This window comes from Botryllus schlosseri, chromosome 13 (genome assembly GCF_051294905.1).
Source record: "Botryllus schlosseri isolate E-star chromosome 13, Bs_hap1, whole genome shotgun sequence".
NCBI lineage: Eukaryota > Metazoa > Chordata > Ascidiacea > Stolidobranchia > Styelidae > Botryllus > Botryllus schlosseri.
In genome coordinates this window covers 10,719,724-10,745,679 of record NC_137248.1, presented here as the reverse complement: position 1 = coordinate 10,745,679, position 25,956 = coordinate 10,719,724, and the positions used below count along the sequence as shown (strand labels likewise).

General features: G+C 39.5%; 1 protein-coding gene and 1 long non-coding RNA gene across 3 annotated transcripts in view; one reads left to right on the top strand and one right to left on the bottom strand.

Moving 5' to 3' along the window:
- Window positions 1–25,956, top strand: part of LOC145454493 (uncharacterized) — a 426,394-nt gene that overhangs the window by 209,864 nt on the left and 190,574 nt on the right. The window lies entirely within an intron of this gene.
- LOC145454452 (voltage-dependent calcium channel subunit alpha-2/delta-1-like) lies at window positions 123–24,895 on the bottom strand. 2 transcript variants are annotated; one of them, XM_080332446.1, is made up of 25 exons: window positions 24,646–24,895; window positions 24,247–24,331; window positions 22,543–22,653; window positions 20,901–20,963; window positions 18,524–18,767; window positions 17,139–17,356; window positions 15,955–16,164; window positions 13,433–13,639; window positions 12,513–12,682; window positions 10,760–10,949; window positions 9,829–9,900; window positions 9,557–9,619; window positions 9,356–9,489; window positions 8,076–8,234; window positions 7,537–7,646; window positions 5,931–6,148; window positions 5,337–5,624; window positions 4,151–4,210; window positions 4,019–4,090; window positions 3,770–3,947; window positions 2,674–2,911; window positions 1,359–1,520; window positions 626–674; window positions 409–540; window positions 123–348 (listed from the first exon to the last, which is right to left on the bottom strand). In XM_080332446.1, exons 1-24 carry the CDS (start codon window positions 24,726–24,728, stop codon window positions 439–441), a joined length of 3,486 nt encoding a protein of 1,161 aa, XP_080188572.1. In that variant the 5' UTR covers window positions 24,729–24,895; the 3' UTR covers window positions 123–348; window positions 409–438. The 2 variants fall into 2 exon arrangements, with proteins under 2 accessions (XP_080188572.1, XP_080188571.1); XM_080332445.1 differs by having other exon boundaries at window positions 123–540.

Below are 25,956 nucleotides of genomic sequence, written 5' to 3'. Positions count from 1 at the left end.
AAAATTACTTTAAAAATCAGCACAGTTGGCAATTGCTTGTTAACAGCAACAGAAACTCACATTCCCCGGCAGGAACAATCGTTCAAAAAGCAACAGACAGCAAAAACATGATAAAAAAAGAGTAAAATCTGCAATCATTTCATCGTGTAGCAATATCAGTGCGCCGCTGCCCGTAGGTAAAACTAAAAACGTATCGGAGCGAAGACAGTCGAATATAAAGAAAAGGTACCGAAAAGTGCAACAAGCAAAGTCCCCCGGGCTCATTATGGGAGGGATAAATAGCAGATGGCAAGGTATATGATCGCACGGTAATGCCGTCGCCCGGTATGGTAGCATACTCTACAAAATCTGAATTGTAATTTAGAAAAGCAAATAAAGAAACAGTACACTTGATGATTATTACGACACCTCTCGTCCAGCGACGCAGTCACAGTATCATCATAAAATCCGATGGCAAAAATTAACAACGGCGAGTAGAGCTAGAACTGCGTAACACGATGGACGCAGTGAGAAGGACCGGCTGCAAGGACTGTCCAAGGCCTGTAATAGCGTAGGATTAGTGGTGCATACTGTCACTGTTGAAGAAAAGATTTGCGGTAATATTTAGATTCATCTGCGTACTTACTTCATCGAGATTGCGAGAATCGTAACAAGCTCCCGGCGTCTCCCGATACCTGGATTGAACAAGAATGATTTTGTATAATCAAAAGTACCAGATTATTGGATGCTCTTCCGCAACTAACTCATGTTTTCGTGGCATTTGAGCACGCGGCAGAATGCAAAACGACAGAAAAGCATGCGACTTTATAACCACGATACTAACCCTATCCTCATGCCAAACACCACAATTAGCCCTTACCCAAACCCAACCCCAATTTAAATCTAAACGCAGCCTCCCCTAACCCTATAGCTTTAACCCATATGTTAGAGAGTCTGATGCTATCATGTGTACCGAATGGCAGACCAGGCGCGACTTGAAAAACCGAGGAAACACATGAAGCAGCGTACACAAGGAACCCTCTGGTGTCAGACCATAAGCATATAGCAGAAGACTGCATACATTTTAGTGATATAGCGATTGAGCGATACCTAATTGGTCGAAAAGTACCAAATTATCTCCAATGAAGTGTAACTTGCATCATATTATTTGCAGCCTTATGAAATTTACATATTAGAACTTTCCAAGTCATCTATACTGCTACGGTGTCATAATGAGCAGTATTTGAATCCTCTACTCACAGCGTAATACTCAATTCCTCGCCGAATCATTCAGGTTCTTAGCATAGCATCGACCCAATGTGCTCTGAGCGCACTGTCTACGCTTTAAAGTACGCCAAGACTTGATAACCAATGCTTACCGAGCCGTGCCATTGGCACACATCAGATCGAGAGTAACATCGGTTGAAGATAAAGGATACTGCGCTGAAGACCGGCAGGCGTCGTAACAAGCCGTATCTTTATCCAGTTGCATTATTATCATCATAAGATTAGTTTCGGTGATCCAAATCGCATTGAACTCCCTGTAATTGGTATAGTGATGATGAACTGCACAGAGATTGTCAAAAGTACCAGTGAAGTAGAAGTTTAAGTAATCCCATAACTATCTAGCGAAGTAGGCAAGTAGAAAATCAATGGTGTTAAACAGGGGCAGGCAAGGTCTCCAGTCTGTGGGGGTGACATGGGAAAATTAAGTACTTGGCAGATTCCTGAATCGATACATCAATCGTGGATTTATTCACCTATACAGTACAAGGAATATATCCTATTTAATGTAAACTTCAGTTTAAAGCGTAGAGACCATAAACAGTATTCAATGAATTGATTAACATAATGTGCTTCAATAGCTGTTGAAGATAATGAGACATCTGTGGTCGATCAAAGCTGCCAACAAGTTCTTTGAGCTCTGCTGCATGACGTATGTGGAAACCCGTATCAAAGACTGCATGTGAACATCAGTTCGATTGGAACACAGCTTTGTCTTGTTAATGTTTATGGTCGAAAATGTTTGCTCGCACCCGAACACAATAAGTATGTTCATGGCCATCTTTCTCACGTTGGCAAACTTGGATTCATTCAGCAACGCTCAAACACAGAACACAAAGAACGAAAGAAAAACTTAGTCACTATAATATGACATAATAAGCAAGTAGTGGGGAATTGCGACTGTGGCCGCGGGTCACATAATCATGTGGGCCGTATGTTGCCTGCCCCTGGTGAAAGGTAGTTAGACAGTTAGTTTTAAAAAGCAGGCTCGGTAGGAGGTGCCGTCAGAGGACGTCAAAGTATTCATCATTGGAAGTAAAGCGGAACTACAAGTAGAAGTAATGATTTCCTGGTAAGTGAAAGAGCAAGTATTCTAGCCTAGGCCTAGTTTTGAACAGTCAAGTAGAAGTGACCACTTGAGTATTCAGAAAAAGTAGAAATACTTTGTCACTGACCATCCCTCGGTGCTGCATACTTTAAGTAATAAATCGGAGGTAGGGTGGGCTACTATCAAATTGCAAGATACATTTTCGCGACAAAGCAGAACGACCGAAGACACTACAAACGAATTGATTTTAGAAAAATACATTTTACTGATACTTCAGCCCACGTGAGTCTTCAGAAAAAGTAGAAACACTTCTTTACCGACCACCTCTGGAAATGTCACAGGCAAAAACAAGTAATCCCAACCTATCACAAGATTCCGAACACTTGTACTCTCCCAGTATGCCATTGCCGTTTTGACCGTTCGGTCCAAAGGCCAGCACCGGTTGCTTCACGACGCACATGTCCGTCTCGTGGTGTGTGGCCGCTGCTTCAGACTGCAGTATCCGCGAATGCCCGACAGTGAGCAAGGACCACAGTGCCACGAATGAGTTTTGAAACAACGAGTGTAGGAATATCCGGGCGGACGACGTAAGCCACCAGCCTGTGGGCGAGGTAGCCGGTGAATGGCGCGGTTATCGTTAGTGTATTATACATAGGCTGATATTTACAGCTGGATTCAGTTTTGTATCCAAAATAAAATTCAATGCGAGTGCATTTCTAAGGTTTGTAACCCAATCCTATCTTTCCAATTTGTCGCAATCTTCTAGTGTTTTGAATTGATAAACTAAATATGAAATCTCATAGAATATGTAATTGTTACATTTTGCTTTTTATTTTATTTCGGAGGAAGACCCTATTGAATTATTATTGAATTGAAAGTGAACGCATATTGAAATGAACTTGAATATTTTCGGCTGACACTCGTCAGGTGTCAGCAACTAGTAAATAATTGGGAAGAACATTGTACATCAACAATCGTATCACACGGCACGAAATTCCGACTAATCAGGCGAAAATGCAGCTTAAGCTCGATGTACTATTTTTAGATGGTACATGAACTTTTTTGCTGGTACAGGCTAGGTTGGCGTATTTGATAAAAGTCGACTCCAAGGCACAGACATGAAAGTGTAAATGCCGTCTCGAGACGATGCGAAATCTGTCTTACCGATAACTTTTCACAGAAACAGAATTATCCAACAAATTTTTGATAATGGAAGAGATCATGGCCTTTATCTGTTCTCAATCCAGCTTCAGAGGTTGAGTCAAGGGCGAGCTTTTCCCCAAGCGCGGTGCGCATGTTCTAATATATGTAGGGACATGCTGTTTTAAGCGCGCCTGCAAACATTGTGTCGTTCTTCCCACATAGCTACAATCACAGTGGCGCTTAGATTCATATGCTACATTCCTTTGTTGGAGAGCAGGAAGGGTGTAGAGAGAGCACAGCCGTAATATAACATACCTACTGACAAGATGTCGCTGATAGAGGGCGCGCGTGACATTCGCATTCCGCTCGATTTATCCTGAACGGTCCGCTCGCAATAAGCTTGATAATCGTACGAGTGAAACGTCTCGTACAACTTTATGTCCAACATTTCTTCCAAAAGCTTGCCTTCAAGCTTACCAATGAACTGACCCAGCTAGGAACACACGATACGTTTGGGATGCTCGACTGCAAACACACTAGCTAACACATTCAAAGGTAGTTTACCGATTTATTATGTCTTTCCTGGTTGGAAGAAATCAGATAGCCTCCGTCGTCTAATATCAGACATTCTACACTCTGAGAAAGCAAGTAGACAGATAAATATTAGTTTTAAACACTGAGCATTGATAGAAGTACCTCAGCATCACCGCATAATAGTCCCCAGTCATCTTTGTTGCAATTGTTGGTATCATTGCACTGTAGAATTGTACATGACAGCAGTTAACACTCTCAGGTTTTCAGTAACAAAGCTGTTCAACTTATTTGGAGTGGTTAAGTAGAATTTGGCTGCTTGCACTACTTACTAGTGGTTATGTATTTAAACAACACTTCAATTATTCAGGTAATTGGGGTTAGTTTTAATCACCTTCATGATTAGAAGAGACGTAAACAATGAGTAAATAAGCCCCTGTATCATGTTAACTAGATGTAGGAAAGGAAATGACATTATGCATTTTTGTCCTTGATGATTTTTTTTGCGGCATATACACCGGCTCATGATAGACAGTATCAGTATCAGTACACACTGCTCTGTGCATATTCATACCATGAGTGCACGATGTGCATATGCCGCTGGACAAGAAAGGTGCACATATAGCCTTGAAACGCTTTCTGAGTCTAGCAACACCCCTCCATGTTATCCCGGTAATGCTGAGCGCCAAGTGGGAAAGTCATGGACACCAGTTTTACTAATCAGGTCTTTGATCCGACCCGGCCGGGGATTGAACTACCTACCGATCAAGAACCCGGACGCTTCACTATTACGCTATCTTGTTGGTTATACATATTAGATGATTGGTCATATTTGTAGTGTCACTAGTAATTTCATGTTAGTCCCGAAGACGCATCTTGCAATTTCAAAATCAACATTGACCGCTAAAAATCCATGAACCCTGGAATAAATCCAATTTCTGAAACTATTTTCCCGGGTACTTTTCATACCTTTTATTTTCACTTGAAGTAGTCTATCATGCCTTGGAAATTGCTATTGTACTTCTACTTGGCATCTGACAATAAATTTACGGACTTACATCTACTTCAACCTGAGCAGCAAGGTGACTACTTTGACCGCCTCGGTTAGCAGGCTGTTATTGGGAGAATATAAATATTATTGGTACAAATATTTATGAAATACATGCTCAGAGACATAAATTTGCTTTAGTATCTTGTTGGTCGCTTCGGATTTCGTTATCTCAACAAATACGATTTGCAAAGCCGGTGAGAAGTACTTTGAACCAGTGTATAACGTAGTAAATTCTTCCCCCAAGTGTGAAAATATATCTATAACACACACATCGAACATTCAATACATTCAAAACCTTACTTTCCAATCTAGCGAGACCATGTTCCTCGTAAACGCTTCCGGACTGAGCACAACGCCGCTGACAGCGGGATGCAGGTTGTTATCGCTTTGCAGAACCCTCACGACTTTTGTAGCGACGATATACGCTCCGCCTGCGTTCAGGTTTGCATACGCGGTTGAGGAATTGACATCCTTGCTTTCCTCGATGGCGTCGGTGGTGTGAGCGGAGAACATCAACCACTGTGGCTTATGGGTGGCCCTTCGAAAATAGGTGCTATTTCTCGGGTCCCTTAGTATTTCTTTGATATCCTGTCAAATGAAACAAAAACGTTTTACAAGCATCCGTGGTCTGTGACTTGATATCCGGGGTAGCCAGTGAATAACTTCTACCTTTTCAATGCACTCATTAAAAATCTACTTGAGTATTCCGGAAAGGTAGAAGTACTTCATTACTGACTACTTTTGCTTATGTAACCCTGAAATAAGTCCTGGCGTCCTGCTTTGAAGAGATAAGAAAAGCTCAGAATTGTTTTCAACAGAATACATGTGACATATTGAATAAATTACTGGACCAAGTTCTGAAACGCTGAACCCCTGAAGCACAATTCAACAAACCTTCTTGATAAGCTCATCGCTTCTCGACAAACTCGTTCCAGTCTGCTTCGTGAAGTTTCGATAGAGAATCCGCACAAACGACGGGCTGTCGACGGCGAAAAACAACGCCAGCGCGCCGTTTTTGACGGTGCCAGCCGCTTCCCATTTGTTCATTGAGAAGTCGTCGCTTAGAAAGCCGTGACACAGCAAGTTGTTGTAAGGGACGCTTGTTTTGTCGCCTGAAAAGATTAATGATCAATATCAAACTTGTGCTTGGTTACAGACGACCTGCCGACAGACTAGGCCTGGACCGGGTCTTGGATTACTCTTCGACTAGGAAGAGAGCATATTGCTGTGGCAAATTTCTGCGGTGGTCAGTAACCTTCATTTTCCATTTCCACTTGAAATAGTTTTGACGTCTTGGAGATAGCTACCTTTACTCGTCATCATGTAGAGATACTTTTACTTGAGCATCAATGCTGACTTCTTTGAGAACCTCTGGCCAGTTCTTAAACCAAAACAAACCGTGATGGAATGCGTCATACATAGGCTCAAATCAGATTTCACTGATCCTTCTTGCATGATGATTGTTTCTATGCAAATACTTCTGTTGAATTACAGGTGGTATTTGAACAAGGGCTGTTCAAAAATAACCTTTTTTCCTGAATCTTGCTGGCTACGTGATTAAATCGTGAGGTTGCCTTAAAAAACGACGCATGCCAAATTTCAATTTATTCCAACCAATATTCGCGGGTTTCGTACAGTTTGAAATTTCGAATTTGCCAAAATATGCAAGAATTTTTTTTTTCAAATTTTCCTTCCAACCCCATGAAATTGTTGGGCTGTCTTCAAAAACAATGCAAAACAAATTTGACTCAATTCCAAGCTGTAGAAGCGGAGTTATTCAAGTTTTTCGATAATAATTCTGGGATGATCCACCGATCAAGGAATATCCCAGAATTATCAAAGAAAAACTGAAATAACTCCACTTCTACAGCTTGGAATTGAGTCAAATTTGTTTTGCATCGTTTTTCAAGAAAGCGCAACAATTTCATCGGGTTGGCAGAAAATTTTGAAAAATTTTTTTTTGCATTTTTGGGCAAATTCAAAATTTTCAAACTGTACGAAATCCGTGAATATTGGTTGGAATGAATTCAAATTTGGTGTGCGTCGTTTTTCAAGGCAACCTAACGATTTAATCATGTAGCCAGCAAGATTCAGGAAAAAAGGTTATTTTTGAACAGCCCTATTTAACAGTTATGTGAAGGCGCAATCGCAACAGAATGCATTCAGGATTTTTCTTGTTAGGAATTTCGTACTTGCGGAACTGCCACCTTTGATATTCAGTTGAAAAGCTCACAGCGGAACAGGTTTCAGCAATATGAAGTGTAAATTTCATGCAATAGGCACGCTGTATCCACGATAATAAAAAGTCTTGAATCAGATTTGAACGTAATTCAAAGATCTGAATTCAAGGAGTATGTTGTTGATGCATATGTGTAAGTGACAAATATCATGGTGCATATCGTAAATGATGTAGGCCTGCTGATATTTTACATTACCGGTTGACACTGCAAAGAAATCACTGCCAAACAAATTTGACTGAAGCAGAAAAAAAGTTGCTCACATTTCGAATCGTCAAAATCGCTCAACGGCACTCCATCGGCGAAGCAGTTGTCTTGACACGGCACGGCGGATGTCTTATTCACGGTACAGGGATTGTGGCTTGTTGAAGTTCTGATATGAAAACTTACGGTTAATATACATTAGCGAGCCTACGAAATCAGCGGTGCCCTAAATTTTTCTGGTGGACTACAGGTTAATGCTCAATGCTGCCATATTATGCAATATAGAAATATGCACACTGTTGATCACTCCAAACCATCAGATTGCGAGAGCAAATTTCACATACGTTACACTACAGCGAAAAAAATTGATGTCAAAGTCAAAACGGAGGTGTAGTATAATCATTGAAAACCTTTATTAATTTTCCGATCAAAAAACAGCATTCATTTTCAAATAAAGGAGTACAGAAATTATAAGCGTTATCACAAAGAAACAGAAAAAACATAAAACCAAGCCGCTTAAACTACACACATACGCCCAACTCAGATTATACTACGGCATGAAGCATACTCGTAGCCAAGACAGTCTGCATCAGTTTACCTGGTTTCGCAAGGAGACGAGTACAGATAGGCTTCCGATACAGAGCCACGGTCGTTGGTATTAGTGAGGAGGCTCAACGTCACTGAAGAATAATTGTTTCGCGCCAACTGAACAGTGTCTATGTAACGTGACTTCGACGACGGAATCCCAACGCCAATTCTGAAAGCAGGCCGGGTAAATATTTTTAAATTGAGCAAGACAGTCATCTATCCGTTTCTGGAGTATTAGAGTATTAAAATGGTCCTGTCTACTTTCACTTATAAAACAGTTTTCAAAGTCAGAATACTTCATTTTACATTTTGTGAAGTGCAAAGTGGTGTTTGTAGAGATTTTCAATTACTTTTTAAGCAGAATTGCCATACCATCTAGACCAGGGGAAACCAACTCAGAACGGGTCGCGGGCCACTTCTAAAATTTCGTACAGGCCGCAGGCAGCATGAATTCAATATTGAGATAAACTAGGCCACACAGTTTAACAACAACATTTTTACGCGAGTACAACACTGCGTTTTCTAACACGGGCGACGGGCATAGGTACCACAAAAGAACTAATATTTTATCACCCCGGTAACAAAATACAAATACAACAAAAAATATCACGATCATCATTTTCATTCTATTTTGAACTATGAGCTGCGCACGATACCTGACAGCACTTTTCAGCAACTAAATAGTTGGGGTTTACTAGACGTAGACTATTTCATTGTAGAGCTTGATGTTGTGGAGGAGACCCAAGTCATTTTCTACACGTCTCGGTCTTGGCAGTGTCTGAGCCATTGCACATGAAGGCGACATGCCCATTCAATCAGCTAATTCTTCCTCCATGGAATGTTATTACAATTGCTGTAGCCGTATCAGCCAGTGAGGAATAGTGATGTTGGGCACAGGATAATAGTTTATTTCGAACGACAACAATAATATATTTTAACTGAAATTAATTCAAGCGTTTCAAAATGCTTCACCAAGCGTTCTTCCAAAGTTTCAAATCAGATCGTTCAACAGATTTATATAATTATGAAAATTGAGGCGCTATTAGAGATTCCGGGTTGGGTGAGAAAGTGAATCTTGCAATTTTCAACATTTTCACCGGTGATCAACTAACAAAAGCCAGTGGCGACTCTCGAAGTTACTCGAGTAAATTACTAACGTATTTCTAGTTGAAGTAGTTATAAAATGTCCAGTAATGATGATTATTGGGGCGTTAGAGCTGCATAAGGCATATCCAGCAGTAACACTACGGCTGAATACTGCAAAAAACCCATTTTGAGGATAATATTTACCTGAACACATTGTTGACCGGCGCGTACACATATGTGTAATCCAAGTAATCCAAATATTTGTTATCGCTGAAAACGTTTTTCGAAATCATCATTTCGCCGATGGCCCCGGAAGCTTTTATCATTTGCTCTCGAACCTAGACATAGCAGTACATTTCTCTTTTCAACAAGTAAGAAATAAGCAAATATGTACACGCATATTACTTTCATCAATTTTTCGCCTTCCAATTCGAGTAGGTCAACCGCCAACACATCATCACCTCTAGCCTGGAAAATACATCGATTTCATAGATCTTCCCCAGGAACAGGATATTGTATTTAATATGGAATCAAATCAGAAACATGCCTCTCGGGTCCGTCTCATGATTTATTGATGCCACCAGCATTAAAGCACACACAAGTTACGCACACAGGACCTCGAATATACCCAAGGGACCGTGTTAAGATATATCAAGTCCAGGTGACAAGAATTATACCTCGTTTAGGCCCGGGTGGATGACTGCGAATCCGTTGTTGTCGATTACGAACGAGTGATAGTCTTTGTTCATCTGCAATGATTGGAAAAACGTAAAGGGAAAAATTTTAGCAAAACTGTGTACTATTAATGTAGGATGTAGGTTTCATATTCTATGTAAAGCGATATATAACAAAGTTTTGGGCAAATAACTGTGTAATAAAACATCATATACAATAGAATCACAACAGACCTATTTTTACAAGGTTCGTTACTTTGCAAAGGTAGTATTTGACCGTGTCGTAAATTTTAGTACAAATTAATTGCATAAGGAACCCTATAATGACCCCTCACTACTTTTTTACGTTACTATGAATTACAATTTTCCCTTCCCGCCATTCCTAGCTTTACATGTACTGCATATACAGAAAATAGCACTAGAAGTACCGTAACGTGTAACTGCTGCAGCATTAACTTGGAATATGTCCATGTCTAATCCAATTCTGAGTGTCAATGAAACCGCTTGGTCATTTAGTTACCGGCCAGATACTCTTGAATACTTCATAACAACAAATCAGATCATACGTTAAATAGCAAAATAACTGAAGTACAACGTACACTCATCTCCTGTCAAATATATAAAGGACAAGTGAATGGTATAGAACCCACACTATTGATACACGAATGTTGAATCCAGAGTCAAATATCCTTCAAATCGGACATATTAACTGTATAATGCTTTAAATAGGTTAGTATTATGTCCAAATCTAAGTCAATGTGGTCAAATTTTTCAAAGTTCCAAAGCGTTATCACAGTTTTAAATACATTCAAGAGTCCAATCCAACACAAACCGCAAATTCCAATATGAAATTCCAGAAGATTTCATCTAGCCTTATCAGTGAGCAACTTTGGCAGTTAATGAGAAAATCACATTACCACTTTCGCCCACTTACGTCGATATCATATATTATCTTCTTGAGCTCTTCCAGTGATAGGTCGGTGCCTACAACAGCAGTCACACGTGACATATTTTCAGCAGTAGTATTACTGCTTTGATTGCCAAAATACACAGGCATCGAGACAGACAGGACCTCTCCAATACCGAATCTGTCCTGGTACGGCAATGTCCATGACGGTTCTTGGCTGCGAGGATAATTCAAGATATTTGATAGCAGAAAACATAACCCCATACATAAAGTAGTAACCCGGCATACGCAGAGGTCGTCAGTGATGCAGTTGCTATACCTTTCCTGAGTAGCCTACTAAAGTAGACTTTGCCTACATGGACTCCTTACTAAAGGGGTTTTCCACTTCCACTTCAACCGTGCATCATTACCGTATGGCAACTTCTTGTTTCACTAAATTCGCGAGAGAGTTACACTTAATTTTGACAAAAGTTGCCACAGTACAAAGTTGCATTTGTAATTTTTTTCAATTAATAGGGTATGAGATACTCGAAAGATTCTGTAGTAGGACCTAACAGTTTAAGATTCGGAGGGTGTATGCTTGTTCGGTTTCTATCATCGCTATTAAATCGATCCAGGCCCTGTATACACTTTTATGTTTTTCAGGTTTGAATTGAATCCTACCTGACAGCAGATGTGTCAAATTAGTTACTTTCCCATTTCACGGACGGTCTGGCGAGACCGTCGAAAATTACATTTATTTCCCGTACACAGCAAAAAAATAACGCAATTCGGAAATTATTTTCCCCAAAGACTCAAACAGCATAGCGATAACCCAACCTTCCCCTTCCCATAAAAAAGTCAAATACCACACCCAAATCTCCCTAGGTCAGCAAAATTTACCCAAGACATTGCAGAAAAACTCAGTGTTGGCGATTTTAACAAAATCAATGACCTGAAAAAGGTGACCCAGTGCAAGCCATTGCGTCATGTGAACATTGAAATGCAGCTAGTCCGTCATATAGCTTTTTGTTATGCAAATCAAAGAGAATAGAACCATACTAGAAAGTATTCATAGCATGTTTTTTAACTCACACCTGTACATTTTGCGCTATATTTCACAAGATTTGCAGTAGAAATTTGCATGTAAAATAGAAGTTTAAAAAATTCGCACTATAAATTCCTGCAAACAGCTTAAAACATCATAGTACATAGATTCTGAGTATCTAGGAAGCTTCCGGAAGCTGTCAAAATAAGTTGCAAAAACTCGCCATAGTCATTGGAGATAGTCGCAAAGATACATCTTACATTTGCGAAAGGAGCCAGTGGAGCCACACCTGCTTACCAGCTAACAGCGTGCAACCACTAAAGCAAATCTACTTCTTGAAATTACATAATCGTCCTCTAATTTCTGCTTCTACTTGAAATTCTTTTGACCTGCCTCCTCAATCGCTCTTTCTCTTTGTAATTGAGTAGAGATCTAACTGTCTTTTAATTCTACTTGATGATCTTCGAAAAATATTCAGTTAGAGATTCAGGGGCTATTGCACACATAAATGCGATGAAACCTATTCTAAAACTACTTCTTGCGTTAAAAAATCCAAAGAGAGTAAGTGGTGTTACGTAAGCAATTGTTCAAGTATAAGTCAAAGTAATCCCAAACTGTAACCAGTGCCAGCACGCAAAAACTTGATTGGACACTCCGTAAAAATAGAACTTTGTTACTGATCAGTGATCACCTCTGTTCAAGAGAGTACTGTCGTTCAGGTTCAATCGAGCGTTCCAGCAAAAACACACTCACTGCCTGTTTTCGTATAGCGGCTGACTCAATTTCTTCAGATACTTCCAGACGCGTTGTCGCGCTTCGAAAAACGGGATCAGGTCAAAGTAGCCACGGTTTTCGCAGGCGATTTTTTTCGTGTCGCCTTTCGAATAGAACGTCTCGCCGACCGCGAATGAGAAAGCTCGAAACTGTAAAACAGAAATACGGGTCTGTTTTGGAATGTTTTTGCTACCAGTTGAGCGCTACCGCGAGTGCGCCAATATGCATTAGTTTTATTAAGAAACCCTAACACCGTGGTTCTTAACCCTTTTTAGCCTGGGGATCGATAAAATTTGACACCATCCACTAAACCTCAACATTAACCCAAAATTTAACCAAGACGAATGTATGCAGCTCATAAGCAAGTTTTGAAAACTTGAATTCACTGAGAAAGTTGTTGCTGCCTTTTTGATTGACACGTGTTTACGGCATGTGGTTCTATTGTAGTTTCTACAGGGCAAAGCCCTTTTAAAAAGGTGCTTGATATTGACTGTTCGGTTTTATATGAAGGAATTGCAACTCGTTACTGTTGGCTGGTCTCTATTATACTTCTAAATGTCGCTGCATAATATCGCCAAAATTCAACGAAATGTCTTCTTAGCTGTCAAATCCTACAGTTTTGTACGAAACTTGTAGCATTGTGACGTACACTAGAACCAAAGTACATCATGGACTATCTATTAAAACACGACACAGAAAAATACATTACAAATTTCTAAATCAATGTAAAATGCGATGCATCACTTCTTTAATTAATCGACAAGTGTACAACATCTTGCGTTTCATAATTGAGATCATAAAAATGAGCCACTAATTCTCCTCCCTTGGCTACACCAGTGCACACGCGTTATAGACGGACACTTGCAATAAACTCAAAACAACACGAAGTGTACGCTGACCTCTTTTTCCGCATTCCATTGCTCCACTGCTTCGTAAGGATAGGTGGAATCCCCGTCAGTGAATAACACCGCGCTCGGATTGCATCGGGCAGAGAATCTGCCTTCGTGACTGAAGGCGGTGTGCAGAGACGAAAACGCTTCTTGGAACGCCGGCTCGTAGATGGTCTCGTAGCGAAATTCCGCGGCGTCCAACAGACGAAGCACTATCTGTTAAGTCATTCAGCGAGGGTTACGTTTCTATTTCCGCAGTTTCAGAGCAAAGATACTTGAACATTCTGTTGACTTTATATTTTGTCAAGTTGAAATTAGTGAATAGGTAGGTCAGTGAATGGTAATGGATTAGAAAGCTTGAAAATTGCACCATCTCCGTCACTTCTACGAGCACTCTACTACTTTGTTTTTCACACCTGTAACAACACTTTGTGTTGTGCAATGAAAACAGCCATGAATAATTTCAAATCACTTCAGCGTAATCGGTTAATTTTCAGAACAGCGAATGATATTCAAACCAAGTAGTGTTCAGATAAGAGGACAGTTCAATTTTCACCGGGCATTGACCCAAATCCAAATGTCTTGTGATTGAAATAATACATCAGATATTGATCTGACGTAAATAGCTTAGTACAGTTTGTACCGACAGTTCAGCAAGGTAAAATGATAATTTTCCTGTTAAACTTTACACAAAAATAACAGGATCAATAGTATGCTGTTTTCAGGGAGCCACATTAGGTCCATATCACCGCATGCACAATCAATTATCCCCAGAACATTAAATATGGTAATTGGACATTGTTACTTGGGTTTCATCATTGTAGTTAGTGTTGTCATGCAGATGTGTAGCAATAAAATAATATCACTGCACGGTGTACACTAGGTTGGTAAATAGTAAAAAAATTGAGAGAAACTATTGAAACTGAACGTGCCCGGCATCAATTCCCTTACGTACAGAGACTTACCAACTCAAACAGTGAAGGACTTAAAACTAAATCCTACTGTAAATGGGGCGTGTAACATCTGAGGCTTATCGATATCTTCCAGCGAGGATAAAGCCACACTACCCTCAGAGCTTAGTACTTGGAACGGGGCTCTATTTATTATACAACGTCGTCCTTTCTACCATTGTATCATCATTTCAGACTGCAATAAAGCTTGATGAAGTGGTATAGGTCCTGCAGGGAAACAAGTTGCTAATTATCCGTATCGGAAACCATTACTCGTCACCACTTCAAAAATACCACAATTCCAAGAATGTCTGGTGGCCACCCATGGGGATATGGCTAAAGATGGTTCCGATGGTAGCAAATATGTAACTGTAATTCGTAAAATTGTTTTGCTAGAGTCAGTTGGGATAATATAAAGCAAGTTGAGTCATTTAGTACGCCTAATTGCGCAATGACAGGTTTCTTAATCGGCGCTTATCTTTTCATGGTCCGTTAAGTCCTTAAAATCAGAGCAATTAATACCTTCTGGAAGATTTGACAGCTGTAATCAAATGACAAGAAAAATATGACACCTCACACACTCCAGCACATTTGCACAGCGTTACGAACGTGTGACCATTTGGCAGCGCTACTGTTTATCAGTCTACACATTCGATTGAATGAATGAATAATTCATTCCTATTTCGTTATAACCCAGATTTTGAGCCGGATACATGATACGTAGAAACCTCGTCAACGAAAATCGGTATCCTCAATTATAATGTCGTGATTGGTAAAATTATGCATGTACAGTACAGCCCACAATGTAACAAACTAATGAGGGACAAACGAATAATACGAATTCTTCTAGCTGACATAGATGACAACAAAAGTTGTTGACTGATGATTAATTAATCAGATAAACACAAAAATATGCAACCCTTTGCTAAATTAGAGATCCTGTCTTCCCAAAAACTGGCAGCATACGTTGGATTCGAGCAGCTTTTGGGCCATGGATTGATTGCATTTGAATGCTGATGCATTATTTGGTTTTGAATTCGACACATGAGACTTGATGGCGAGGGTTAGATGCTTGTTAATTGTGATGGCTTGTTAACTTTTCAAGTTACACCACTAGTATTTGCAGATAGGAACAAGCCTTTTATTATTGAAAATGACACCGAAAAGATGTGGCACTGGTTATAGCAGCAGTTCTTAAATTTTTCTAAAAATTTTGCTTAGCAGACCCTTTGCAGTTATATTGATATTTCTGTTCAATCAAAGAATGCCAAAAATGAAAAACCACATCCATGTAAGAAAAGGCAAAAACTGTGCAACACGGTGAGTGATTAATGGCAGTTACTCCATCAATGCTAGGTTTGGTTTTGGATAGCGAAAGTCTTATGTCGCAGACCACATCCTGTCGGTTTCTGTATCAGGTTCACATACTCAGTATATCCTCATTGTGGACACTCTCAACCATATGTACTGACCCCAGTTTGGGAACCGCTGGATTGAAGCGTCGCAAAACAGATATTTCCCAACCGGCCAAAGCCAGACCCACGACTATTCTCTTCCAAAAAGCATTGCTTATCGAATTACCTGCTTATTCCTCGGCGTTGCCGGGAACAATCCTTTGCAAGAATTTACAGTGGTGACTTTGTTATTGAAAAAGATGACGTTCATGAAGTCGTTCGGCGTTAAGGTTTTCAAGAACTCGACGACGGCCCATCGTAAAGCGGTATACGTGGGTCCTTTCACGCTGCCGCTGCTGTCGATTAACAGGATCACGTCTTTCGGAGACGACATGCTCTAAAAAGATGAGGACAATTTCATTCGCGGCATTAGTAAAACGTGCCCGCAGTCCTTCCGGGTTGATTTCAGCTGCTGATATCGACATCATAAATAATTATTGAGTTTCTACCATAAAATGGCAAAACACATTGGGACAATGCCACAGGCTGGCCGGGACTTTCGGAGGGTCCATGGACATACCAGCATGCGACACTTCGGCATGAGACAATTGGGGATGTGACACACGAGCATGTGGGTTAAATTACGGGTTAGGGGTAGGTTAGCGTTAGATTTATGGTTGGGTTATGGTTAGGCTTGGGGTTAAGATATATATAAGGGTTAATTTCAGGGCTATGTTTTGGGTTAGGGTAAGTTTTTGGGTTATAAATTGCCATGCTGAAGTGACGCATGCTGAACTGTCGTTTTCGAGTGCGTCGCATGCTCATGCTCATATGCCGGGCAACCCTTTCGGAGAGATATCGGTTTTACGAATATGTGTAGCACTTCGACACATGTTTTGGATGATGCCGTGTGAGGACAAGATGATAATTATTTTTGAAGAAATAGTTATTAGTCGGGAGAAGTGCATAAATTCAGCACTCAGAAAAATTGACTTTCACCACCCACCTCGAATCATTAAAATCAGTATTCAATTCGAATCATTGCAGCCAGACCCTATAGCATTATTATATAGGCTAATCCTCGCAGGATTACGAGCAATGCCAGCTATTATATATAGAGGAGACACAAACATGACTGTTGCATTTATGCAAGATTTTTTTCTTTTTTCCCAAGTAGTGTCCTAAATTTAGAGTTTTAGACGTTGAACCTGAACGTCTGAACCCGAAAAAGGGAACCAAATCACAAATATCGCCTGTTGGGATTTGGCAAGTCCACAATCGCTCAGAACACACCTAAAGACTGCTCAAGCTAGATTGGTGCAATGACCAATACTACCGATGCATACTTCCGCCAAAATCCAGTTCACTCACGTTAATATACCATGGCGCCGTTCTGCTGTCGTAGACGTTGTTTACATCGTCACAGTTCCTGGTCCAGACTCGATCCGGATAAAATCTCATCACGCCGGTCTCGGTGGTAAAGTAAACCCACTTTGTCAAATGCGAGAACTCGCTGCTGGCGCAAACTTCCTGCTTCATCACACCACCGATACCGTCGCTCAGAAGTATGTCCTTTAGAACCAGTTCACCTGTATGATAATTTCAATGTAGTCTATAACACGTCTCACCCAGAGGAGGTCAGTAACACGATGCTGCTATTTTGGAGTACTCAAGTAAGTTTTGCCTACCTGTACTCCATACTCGAGCGGTTACGTAACAAAGTACTTACTTTTACACCTTGGATTCAAGTAGAAAGTAGTTTCCTGATGTCTTTTTTATGACATAACTTATCACAACAATCGGGCCCATTTATAGCGTCATTGGTCGTTCTACGTTAATCGAGAGGATGCAAGGGGCAATTTGAAAAGTGCCCCCTCCAATTTAGTGCTAAAACTTTTCCAACCCTTAATCAATCCTACTTATTTAAAGGACCTATAGACTACTTTCATACCTTCATTTTCTACTTCCTCTTCAATTAATTTTGACATATCTTGAATATCGCTATTTCTACTTGTAATAGATTAGAAATTTCTACTGGAGTACCCACTTCAGCCAATTGTGGTCTGACAAAGGCGTCTGACACAACACCGATTCAATATTAAATGGGTGAATTTCAGTGACAACTACATATTTTATTACCAATTTCAAAACCTATCACAACGTGACATACTTTTTTCGCTTGTTTTCCATACTTTCGTTTCATTACAAACAAAAAGACCAAAAAAGACCATTTCCGCAAGGAAAAATATTGCTTCCGGCATGTAAATATAGTTACAGTAGATTGCAGAACTCACACGTCTCTTAGTAAATGTCTGATGAGACCAAACTTCACAGAGACCGTAAGGCTCCCCAAAGGAATGGTTTAAATTAATTTCAAATCATGCCTTCATTTCCCGAGGGTAATACAACAGGCCAAGCAACGTTACATATGAATAGCTAAAGCAATTCGATGATAGGTGTGCCTATAGAGTAACAATATAATGGTCGCTTAAATAACATGGTCGCCTTTCAACATGGTGAACGCTATGATTCACAAAAGGGGTCACGAAGTCTGTATCAAATAGTGGATAGATAGAATAGATCAATGAATTATTTACGTGTTGGCTGATCAAAATAATCACATAAGGTAGTTGGCTATTTCAAGAACGCGTCATAAGCATAATAGGAATACAATTTTTAGTTTACCAGATTTGATTAGAGCAAAGAGAGGCCATGTATATTTTAGATTGACATAAAAAGACACTATAAACTGATACCTCCTTCATACACGTCGATCGGTAAATGAACGGAAGTATTCATAAACGAGACTCTTTCCGTTCCAAAATGAGTGTTGGTGATGTAGTCTGTTTGATATTGCAAGCATTGTGAAGGCACGATTCCCCCTCCCAGTTCCTCTTCGCAATTGCATCTCGAATTGTGGTACGGCGTGATGGAAGGGTCCCACTCTGGCTGGGTGCCGTTTACTGGCGGATTCGGGTGATGAAACGATACTTTCTTGGCCTGAAAATATTGAAGAAGGAAGTCAGTCTTCAAAATCGAGTGAAACGGTTTTAGCCGGACACTGAACCAACCAAGATATTGGTTCCTAAATGCGATAGACAGGATCCCATGCGTTCACTGAGCATGTCTCAAGGGTTTGCTGCACATCAAGAAACATACGGAACTCATACAGCAAGATTCCCACTGCTTTGCAGTAAATATTAATGGTAATTTTTATCTCGTGTGAAAATCAATGCCTTTGAACACGACTGTTGATGTATAGGTTTAGGTTAATTGAGTGAACCAGTGAGCCTATTCTGCAGTAATGTATTAGATGTGTAATATGGTAAATTTTTGTAAAGGTCCGTCAGGTTGAAAAAGGTTTAGAACTGCTTGCAGTGTGAAGTGGTGTTGGCCCGACATTGAAACCAATAAGTACCGTATTTAGTGCCAAGAATTTACGCCATTCATATTCACGAGTAGCAATAGCAGTTGCTTTGGATACCTCGGCGGTTATTGAACATTAGGGCTGTTCAAAAATAACGTTTTTTTCCGATCCAGGAGATTCGCTGATCAAATTGTTAGGTTGCCTAAAACACAACACAACACAACAAATTTGGCTCAATTCCTACCAGTAGAAGCCGAGGCATAGCCTATTAAAATTTATTAATTTATTATAAATAAAATTAAATAGTATTTTCAAATTTAACTGTAAATATCATGAAATCGCTGAGTTGTCTACGAAAACGATGCAAAACAAATTTGACACAACCCGTAGAAGCGAAGTTATTTGAGTCTTTCATTAATAATTCTGGGATTTCCCACCGTCGAAGGAATTTTTGCAAATTTAAAACTTTCAACTGCAATCACTTCGCTTCTACTGGTTGGAATTGACCAAAAATTAGTATGGATCGTTCTATTAGGCAATTAAATGATTTCGTGGGGTTGACAGTGAAATTTGAAAATTTATTTCTTCATTTTTATAATGAATTCAAAAATTTCAATTGGCTCTGCGTCGGCTTTTCCTGGTTGGAATCGAGCCAAATATGGTGTGCAGCGTTTTTTTAAGCAATTTAATCAGTGGATCCCTTGCATCTGGAAAAAAAAAGAAATTTTTGAACACCCCTATTGAACATCTGGAAGTTTATTGCTCGTTGACCGTCGTGCAATATATATATATATCCAGTAGTATTTCTCGAAAACAAAGTCGATCGAGTGAGTGAAATGAAAGTATATCATATCAAGAGTTGATCTACTTAACAGTTCCCCAAAGATTACCAGTACCAAATATAGGGAGAACGAAAGCAATACAGTGAGACAAAGTCAAACGACACATCCAAATCTGTAATGAATGTGATACTACGACTAGATGGAGTATTTGATCAGGTCAAAACTGTTGTAAGCTTACAACTTACAAGTCACACAAACGTTGGCATACCGGGAATCCGGGATGTAAAATCTAGTCGCACTCAAATGTTCAACTAGAATGACCTACGAATGTCATAAATTGTACTCGAAATTCACGCACGAAAACAGCACACAATAGCTCACGCGGGAGTGTTACAGCGAAATTGAACACGAATTCCTAGAAAACTACAATACACTCAAAATAAATGTCTAAATAAACTACTCAGCTAACAATGACACACGCCACAAACTTTGAAGTTGGCAATGAATGTCTTTTGCACTATATTTTCTTTTCAAAAGACTTTAATTCTGTAAATGGATACACAGCTGTGACTACCATAAAAGCATATATGAGAAAAATAGAATTACAGAGCGATAGAGTTGAAGGGTTATTCAAACTTTCACTGTAAACTAGAAGGAAATAGTATTGAAACTTCAGTACTGCCGGGCTACTGCCAGGGTAATGTTCTACTGCCAGTGTAATGTTCTACTTACAACTGAAACGTTGGTCTAAGAAGTTATCCCGTGACAGCCATAGATTGTCGGTATATTCCATGCAGGGACTTTATTGTAGAGGTCACAACACTAGATCATAATAAACCTATATTTTGGTCACTATGAGAGCTAAAATTTTGCTACCTAAACTTTTGATTATTTTCGTACTAATTCCATTGTACCTTAGCTTGTAAGATAATTTACACAATCAAATATCTAGGCTACTTATAACATCGGAATTTCGCAGCTTACCAGCACGCTCAAATCCTCTGGGGATAGGACTCCGTGTAACCTTTGAGCTTCTTCTGCTATTCTCTGTGAAGAGCAAACGTATTTCATTGATCTTGGTTACTGATAGCCCATATTAAAGTCACAAAAAATCTTCCTAGCAACAAAAAGTTATTCTCGAAACAATTCTGGCTCATTGGTTATGCTTCCTGCAGACAATGCGTATCAGAAATACGCATACGATTTAGACCTATCAGGTTTTTATAACTACAAGGTGATGATGAGAAATAGTATCAATTACTACGTGCAAATATAATCAACTTGCGACTTATATGATAATTACTACGTGTATGTAGATGTGGCATCAAATCTTAAGAAAGCATATTCAAACTGAACGATAGTATGGCGAATAGACCAAAACTACAGAAAAAAGGGAGTAGCCTATATGTGGATTGTACAAGTGTAGTCATTGCCAAACTCAAAATGAATCATTTAGTAATCATAATTAAAACATGACTTGACATTAATTGAAGTTTGAAGAATTTTTTAACGTAAATAAGTGTAAAGGCTACTCGTAAATCCCTGTGAAGAATAATGTTATGAATATAGTCAGGGGCGTAGCCAGCCGAGATAAAAAGGGGGTAGAACTGAATAAAGGGGGCATAATGAGCCTCTATGCGTCATACCTTCAGCGATAGCGACTTCTGTCTACGCTTTTCAAAGCGTAACTAATTGGCGGATCTAATTACTGAAAGCGAGTTAGCAATCAACAACTTGCACGGGGATCATGTTACGATGCGCACGCGCTCATCCTGTGACAGTGCAGGAGATCTCATTTGCATTCAAATAAGTAATCGACCTTGAAACAATACAAGAACAACATTTCATGACGAACAATCTATACAGCGCAGAATCTGTTATATCTTCATGAATTTTGACATGATTCAATTCGCGTGTAAGAGTAACGTCTGCTCGGCGTTTTAATTCCATTCATTTCGAACATGGCGCATATACTAATTGTACCGGCGTGTGAATAATGACTTATTCGCAAAGTGAGGGAATCGTAAGCAAGTGTCGGCGCGGCTATTGAAGGCTGAATGTGTCCCGGTGGAATGACGTATACATGGTCATTGAGGTCAAGACAATGCATAACAATGGATTCAAAAATAGAATGCGAATCGAATGTATTGTGTCTTCACGCTGATTTGGGGAACAGGCTTGAGTTCGGCAAAGCACGAATCAGATCAGATCAGGGAAGCTTTTTGCGATCATGAAGAGTTTACAATAAACTGTTGATTAGAAAACCAACGCGTGAACGACGCAACAAACGTTATTATTGCTCGACGACTGCATTCTGAATAAAGAGATTAAGCTGGTCGCTTACCCTCGCCGAGAGAAAAATGTAACAATGCCACTTTCATGCTTGCATAGACGCGCTTCCGTAGACGAGAGATCGACAAGAAAAAGGCATGTAATCAGCGTCGGCGATCAGCGTCGCGCGCAGCAAATTGAAATTAGGCGATATCGTGAAGAAATGTTGTTATAGCAATAGCGTTGACTTGGGATTTTCGGGATAGAATCGAGCCTGGAAAGGGGGTAGAACGTTCTACAATTCTACCCCCCTGTCTACGCCCCTGAATATAGTTGACATTCCCACTTGTCGTACCTTCACGATATTTTCTTTGTCGCGAAGAATTCCTGACAAGGTAGCAGCTTTGCGAAGCACAATATCCGAGATGTTACGCTCAATTGTTGTCAGCGTGAGGTCTTTGTACTTCTAAATACACAAACACAGCTGGTTTAGAGACGCAGCTCCAATGCCGGCATAGCTTGCACTGTAATATTAGCAGTGATCTTAAGATTTTTCTGCATTGTAAAATTGCACCCTTGTGAAAGAAGTTTTGAGTTCCTCAATGATTTCAGGGGATTATAGACTATGCCATCTCTACGGTGTCGTTGTAACCTGAAAAGTCCTCATGTATTTTCTGCAATGGGATGTTAGACTTATCATTCAATTGTCCTCCTAGTAAGTGTTCCTACTAAAAGTGTTTATCGACCGTTAAAAGAACTTTGTTCTAAGCCTTTCTTACAGTCGTTAGCACTATAACAAAACAGTTGGAGGCCAATTTCACCAACTCTTACTGATGTGACTTAATACTTTCAGAACAACTTGAAAATTACCAAGTCATTACTCATGTATACAATGATGCAAAAAAGACTTCAAGAAATGACAGCATTACTACAGACAAAATATCTATCAATTGCATCATAACGTGAGCGAAATACATCAAACATAGCGCTATTTAATAGGGTGCTCTTACATTAGAGTACATCTTAGCATTTCTATTTGTTGCTACTTGAGCTGGGAGCTTCTCAATGGTAGTAAATCTAGCTCAATTTCATTGATTTCAAAACCCAACAGTCAAATCTAACAGGGCATTAATTAAAATGCATCTAATTCCACTGGTCTCTTGAGGTTAAATTACGCCGATTTGTCATGTTCAGCTAATGTATCAATGCCGGTATCAGATGGCTATCGAGAATATTGATTTTGGTCAATCTTCAGTATTATCCCGTTAGCGCGTCTCCAATAGCACCATTTCTTGACATAGGGCTACCTCTGCTCAAATTGCATACAAATCGAAGTTTGCGTATTTCAAATAACTAGCAAACTGACAAAAGATTTATGATAAGATTTTAATAGGGAAGTGACGTCCAAAAAGTGAAACAATTATTGATAATAATTATCACATTATTGGTGTTTACATATTCAATTTGTCTGTTGTCAATGTTCCCGATAATTTTTCTCTCTCTATCTCAGACATTGTGTAAGCTTAAAATTAGAGATGAATTCAATGTTATAATATTAATTCGAGTTAACAGTTTTGTATTAATTTGCAGATACTAAAATTGACTACCGGTATAAATAATTGTATGATTCAAAGCATTTTTGAAAACGACCAGATTACATCCTATGAATGGCGGGATAGCACATCAAGAGACTACAAATCAACTACCCGTGAATTGGCATGATATGTTGGAAAGATATTTTCTACATAGCGGTAGGCTACATCAAAGCTTACATAGTGGCACAGTCTTATGCCAATGTTATTCATAGGCATATTTATCTTCACAGGTTCAAGAGCTGCCTAAGATGATTTTTATAGGTCCATTGCCATTGAATGACCATGTAAACATAAATTAAACTGTCACAACCTATGGAAAACACACATCAGTGTTTAATTATTATACTTTCTAGCGTCATATGCCAAGCAGTTTTGTTTCACGTTTCATAGGACGTAGAGCAACAATGGCACTGTATTTAGTAGCATGAATCTTGAAATATGTATAAAGTTGGAACTATACTTACTTTTTCCAAATCATTCAACTTGATGAATTCGTTGAGTACAGTCTCCTTCATAACCTTACTGAATTCAGCTGCATAGTTTTGTTCACTGTTGAAGATTAATACCAGTAATTATTAAATTAAATAAATAAATAAATAGAAAAGAAATCATAAAACGCCAGTTCTAAATCAATATTGCACCACTGGGGACAAAAAATTGCAATATCAGTTATTAATTGAAAGACAATATATATTTTCAACACAGGTACGTTTTCATTGAATCTATATTCAAATAAGTGGCTCCCATTTAAATGTTGAAACAGGAGTGCATAACTGTGATGGATCAGTATCTATACATTCCAATCAGACAGCAAGCAATATAATATGCAAATCTAATATTTTACAACAGCATTTTACTCATACCTTCTTCCAGCACCGGCATTTGGTGCAAAAGAGCCCCTGAAGTTGATGATAAGGAGTATTGATATCAGTTCCTTATAAGCCATGATTACAGAAGGTTTTAGTCCTTATGCCTCAGTCAACCAGTAGATATTATTTCCAACTTAAATATTTCTCAAATCATCGCCGTACTACTGATGACCGGTCACGGCGTCAACTCATTCCATTCCTGCCATGAAATCGCATTAGAGCTGAATAACACCATCTGCAAGGTAACCGACAAGAGGCGAATACCAGCTGATCGCACTTCTCTCGTTTGCAACGTTGGGTCTATCGTTCGCTCACTGACGAATTTCGAGTCCAATAGATGTCAGCATAGAGCAGGGCATGGTATGGATGGAACTTTATATCATGGCGGCTCGGCAGCTTCCTCCTACGGCAGTGGTTCTCAACTGGGGGTCCGCGAAGCCTCTCAATTTGCAAAATGGTTGATAACCGAATGGTGATTTATTTTTTATATTAGCGGAATCACGAGGCAGTTTGTGCTTCAGTACGGCTAAAACTTCATGACTCAGATCAACAGAACGGCCGTCTTAGATGAAATATTCTACTGTGAAAACTCATTTCAATTGCCAATAGCCTACGGATACAAACATATTGATGTATAGAGATGGTTTGTTGGGGTTTTTGGAAAAAATAGAAGTTGGAGTAATAAGATCAAGCAGGGTGACAGGTGACTTCGAAATGTTTTTAAAAATCCAATTGCCAATTCCAGAATAACTTCAAGATGAGCGGCTTGATAGAAATTACCAGGCTGGACGACGGACGTTATATGTTCATTAAATAATCTGTTTCCCTATTTTGGTGCAATTGCCATATATGTTGCGATCGTACTTACAGGTGTCATTGGAAGCGTTTTCCGTTATTAGTACATTCGCCACATACTTAAGTGGTATTTTATCATCCAAATTGATACCGTAGTCAATACTCCATCGCAGGGTTGTAACCAACTCGCAAGATTCCTAGTCAATCTCACTTTTAGAGTTTTGACTCGAGTCATTTTCAATCCACCACCAAGTCAAGTCCGAGTCCAAGTCAGTGAGTAGAGGGTAGGTCCAAATCATTGTTGTGACGTAGGGCTGGGCAAAATCGAGTACCTGAGTGATTCGATTCTGAATCACGTAATATGCTTCGAGTCGAGTCGAGCAATCGAGTATCACTCATTATGACGTCACAACAGGATGCACTATGTCGAAGTCAAAATAGGAACCTTTCATGCCTCCACAAGAACGTAATGCCCGTTATCCATCACATTAAAGATACTTTGGTATTTTT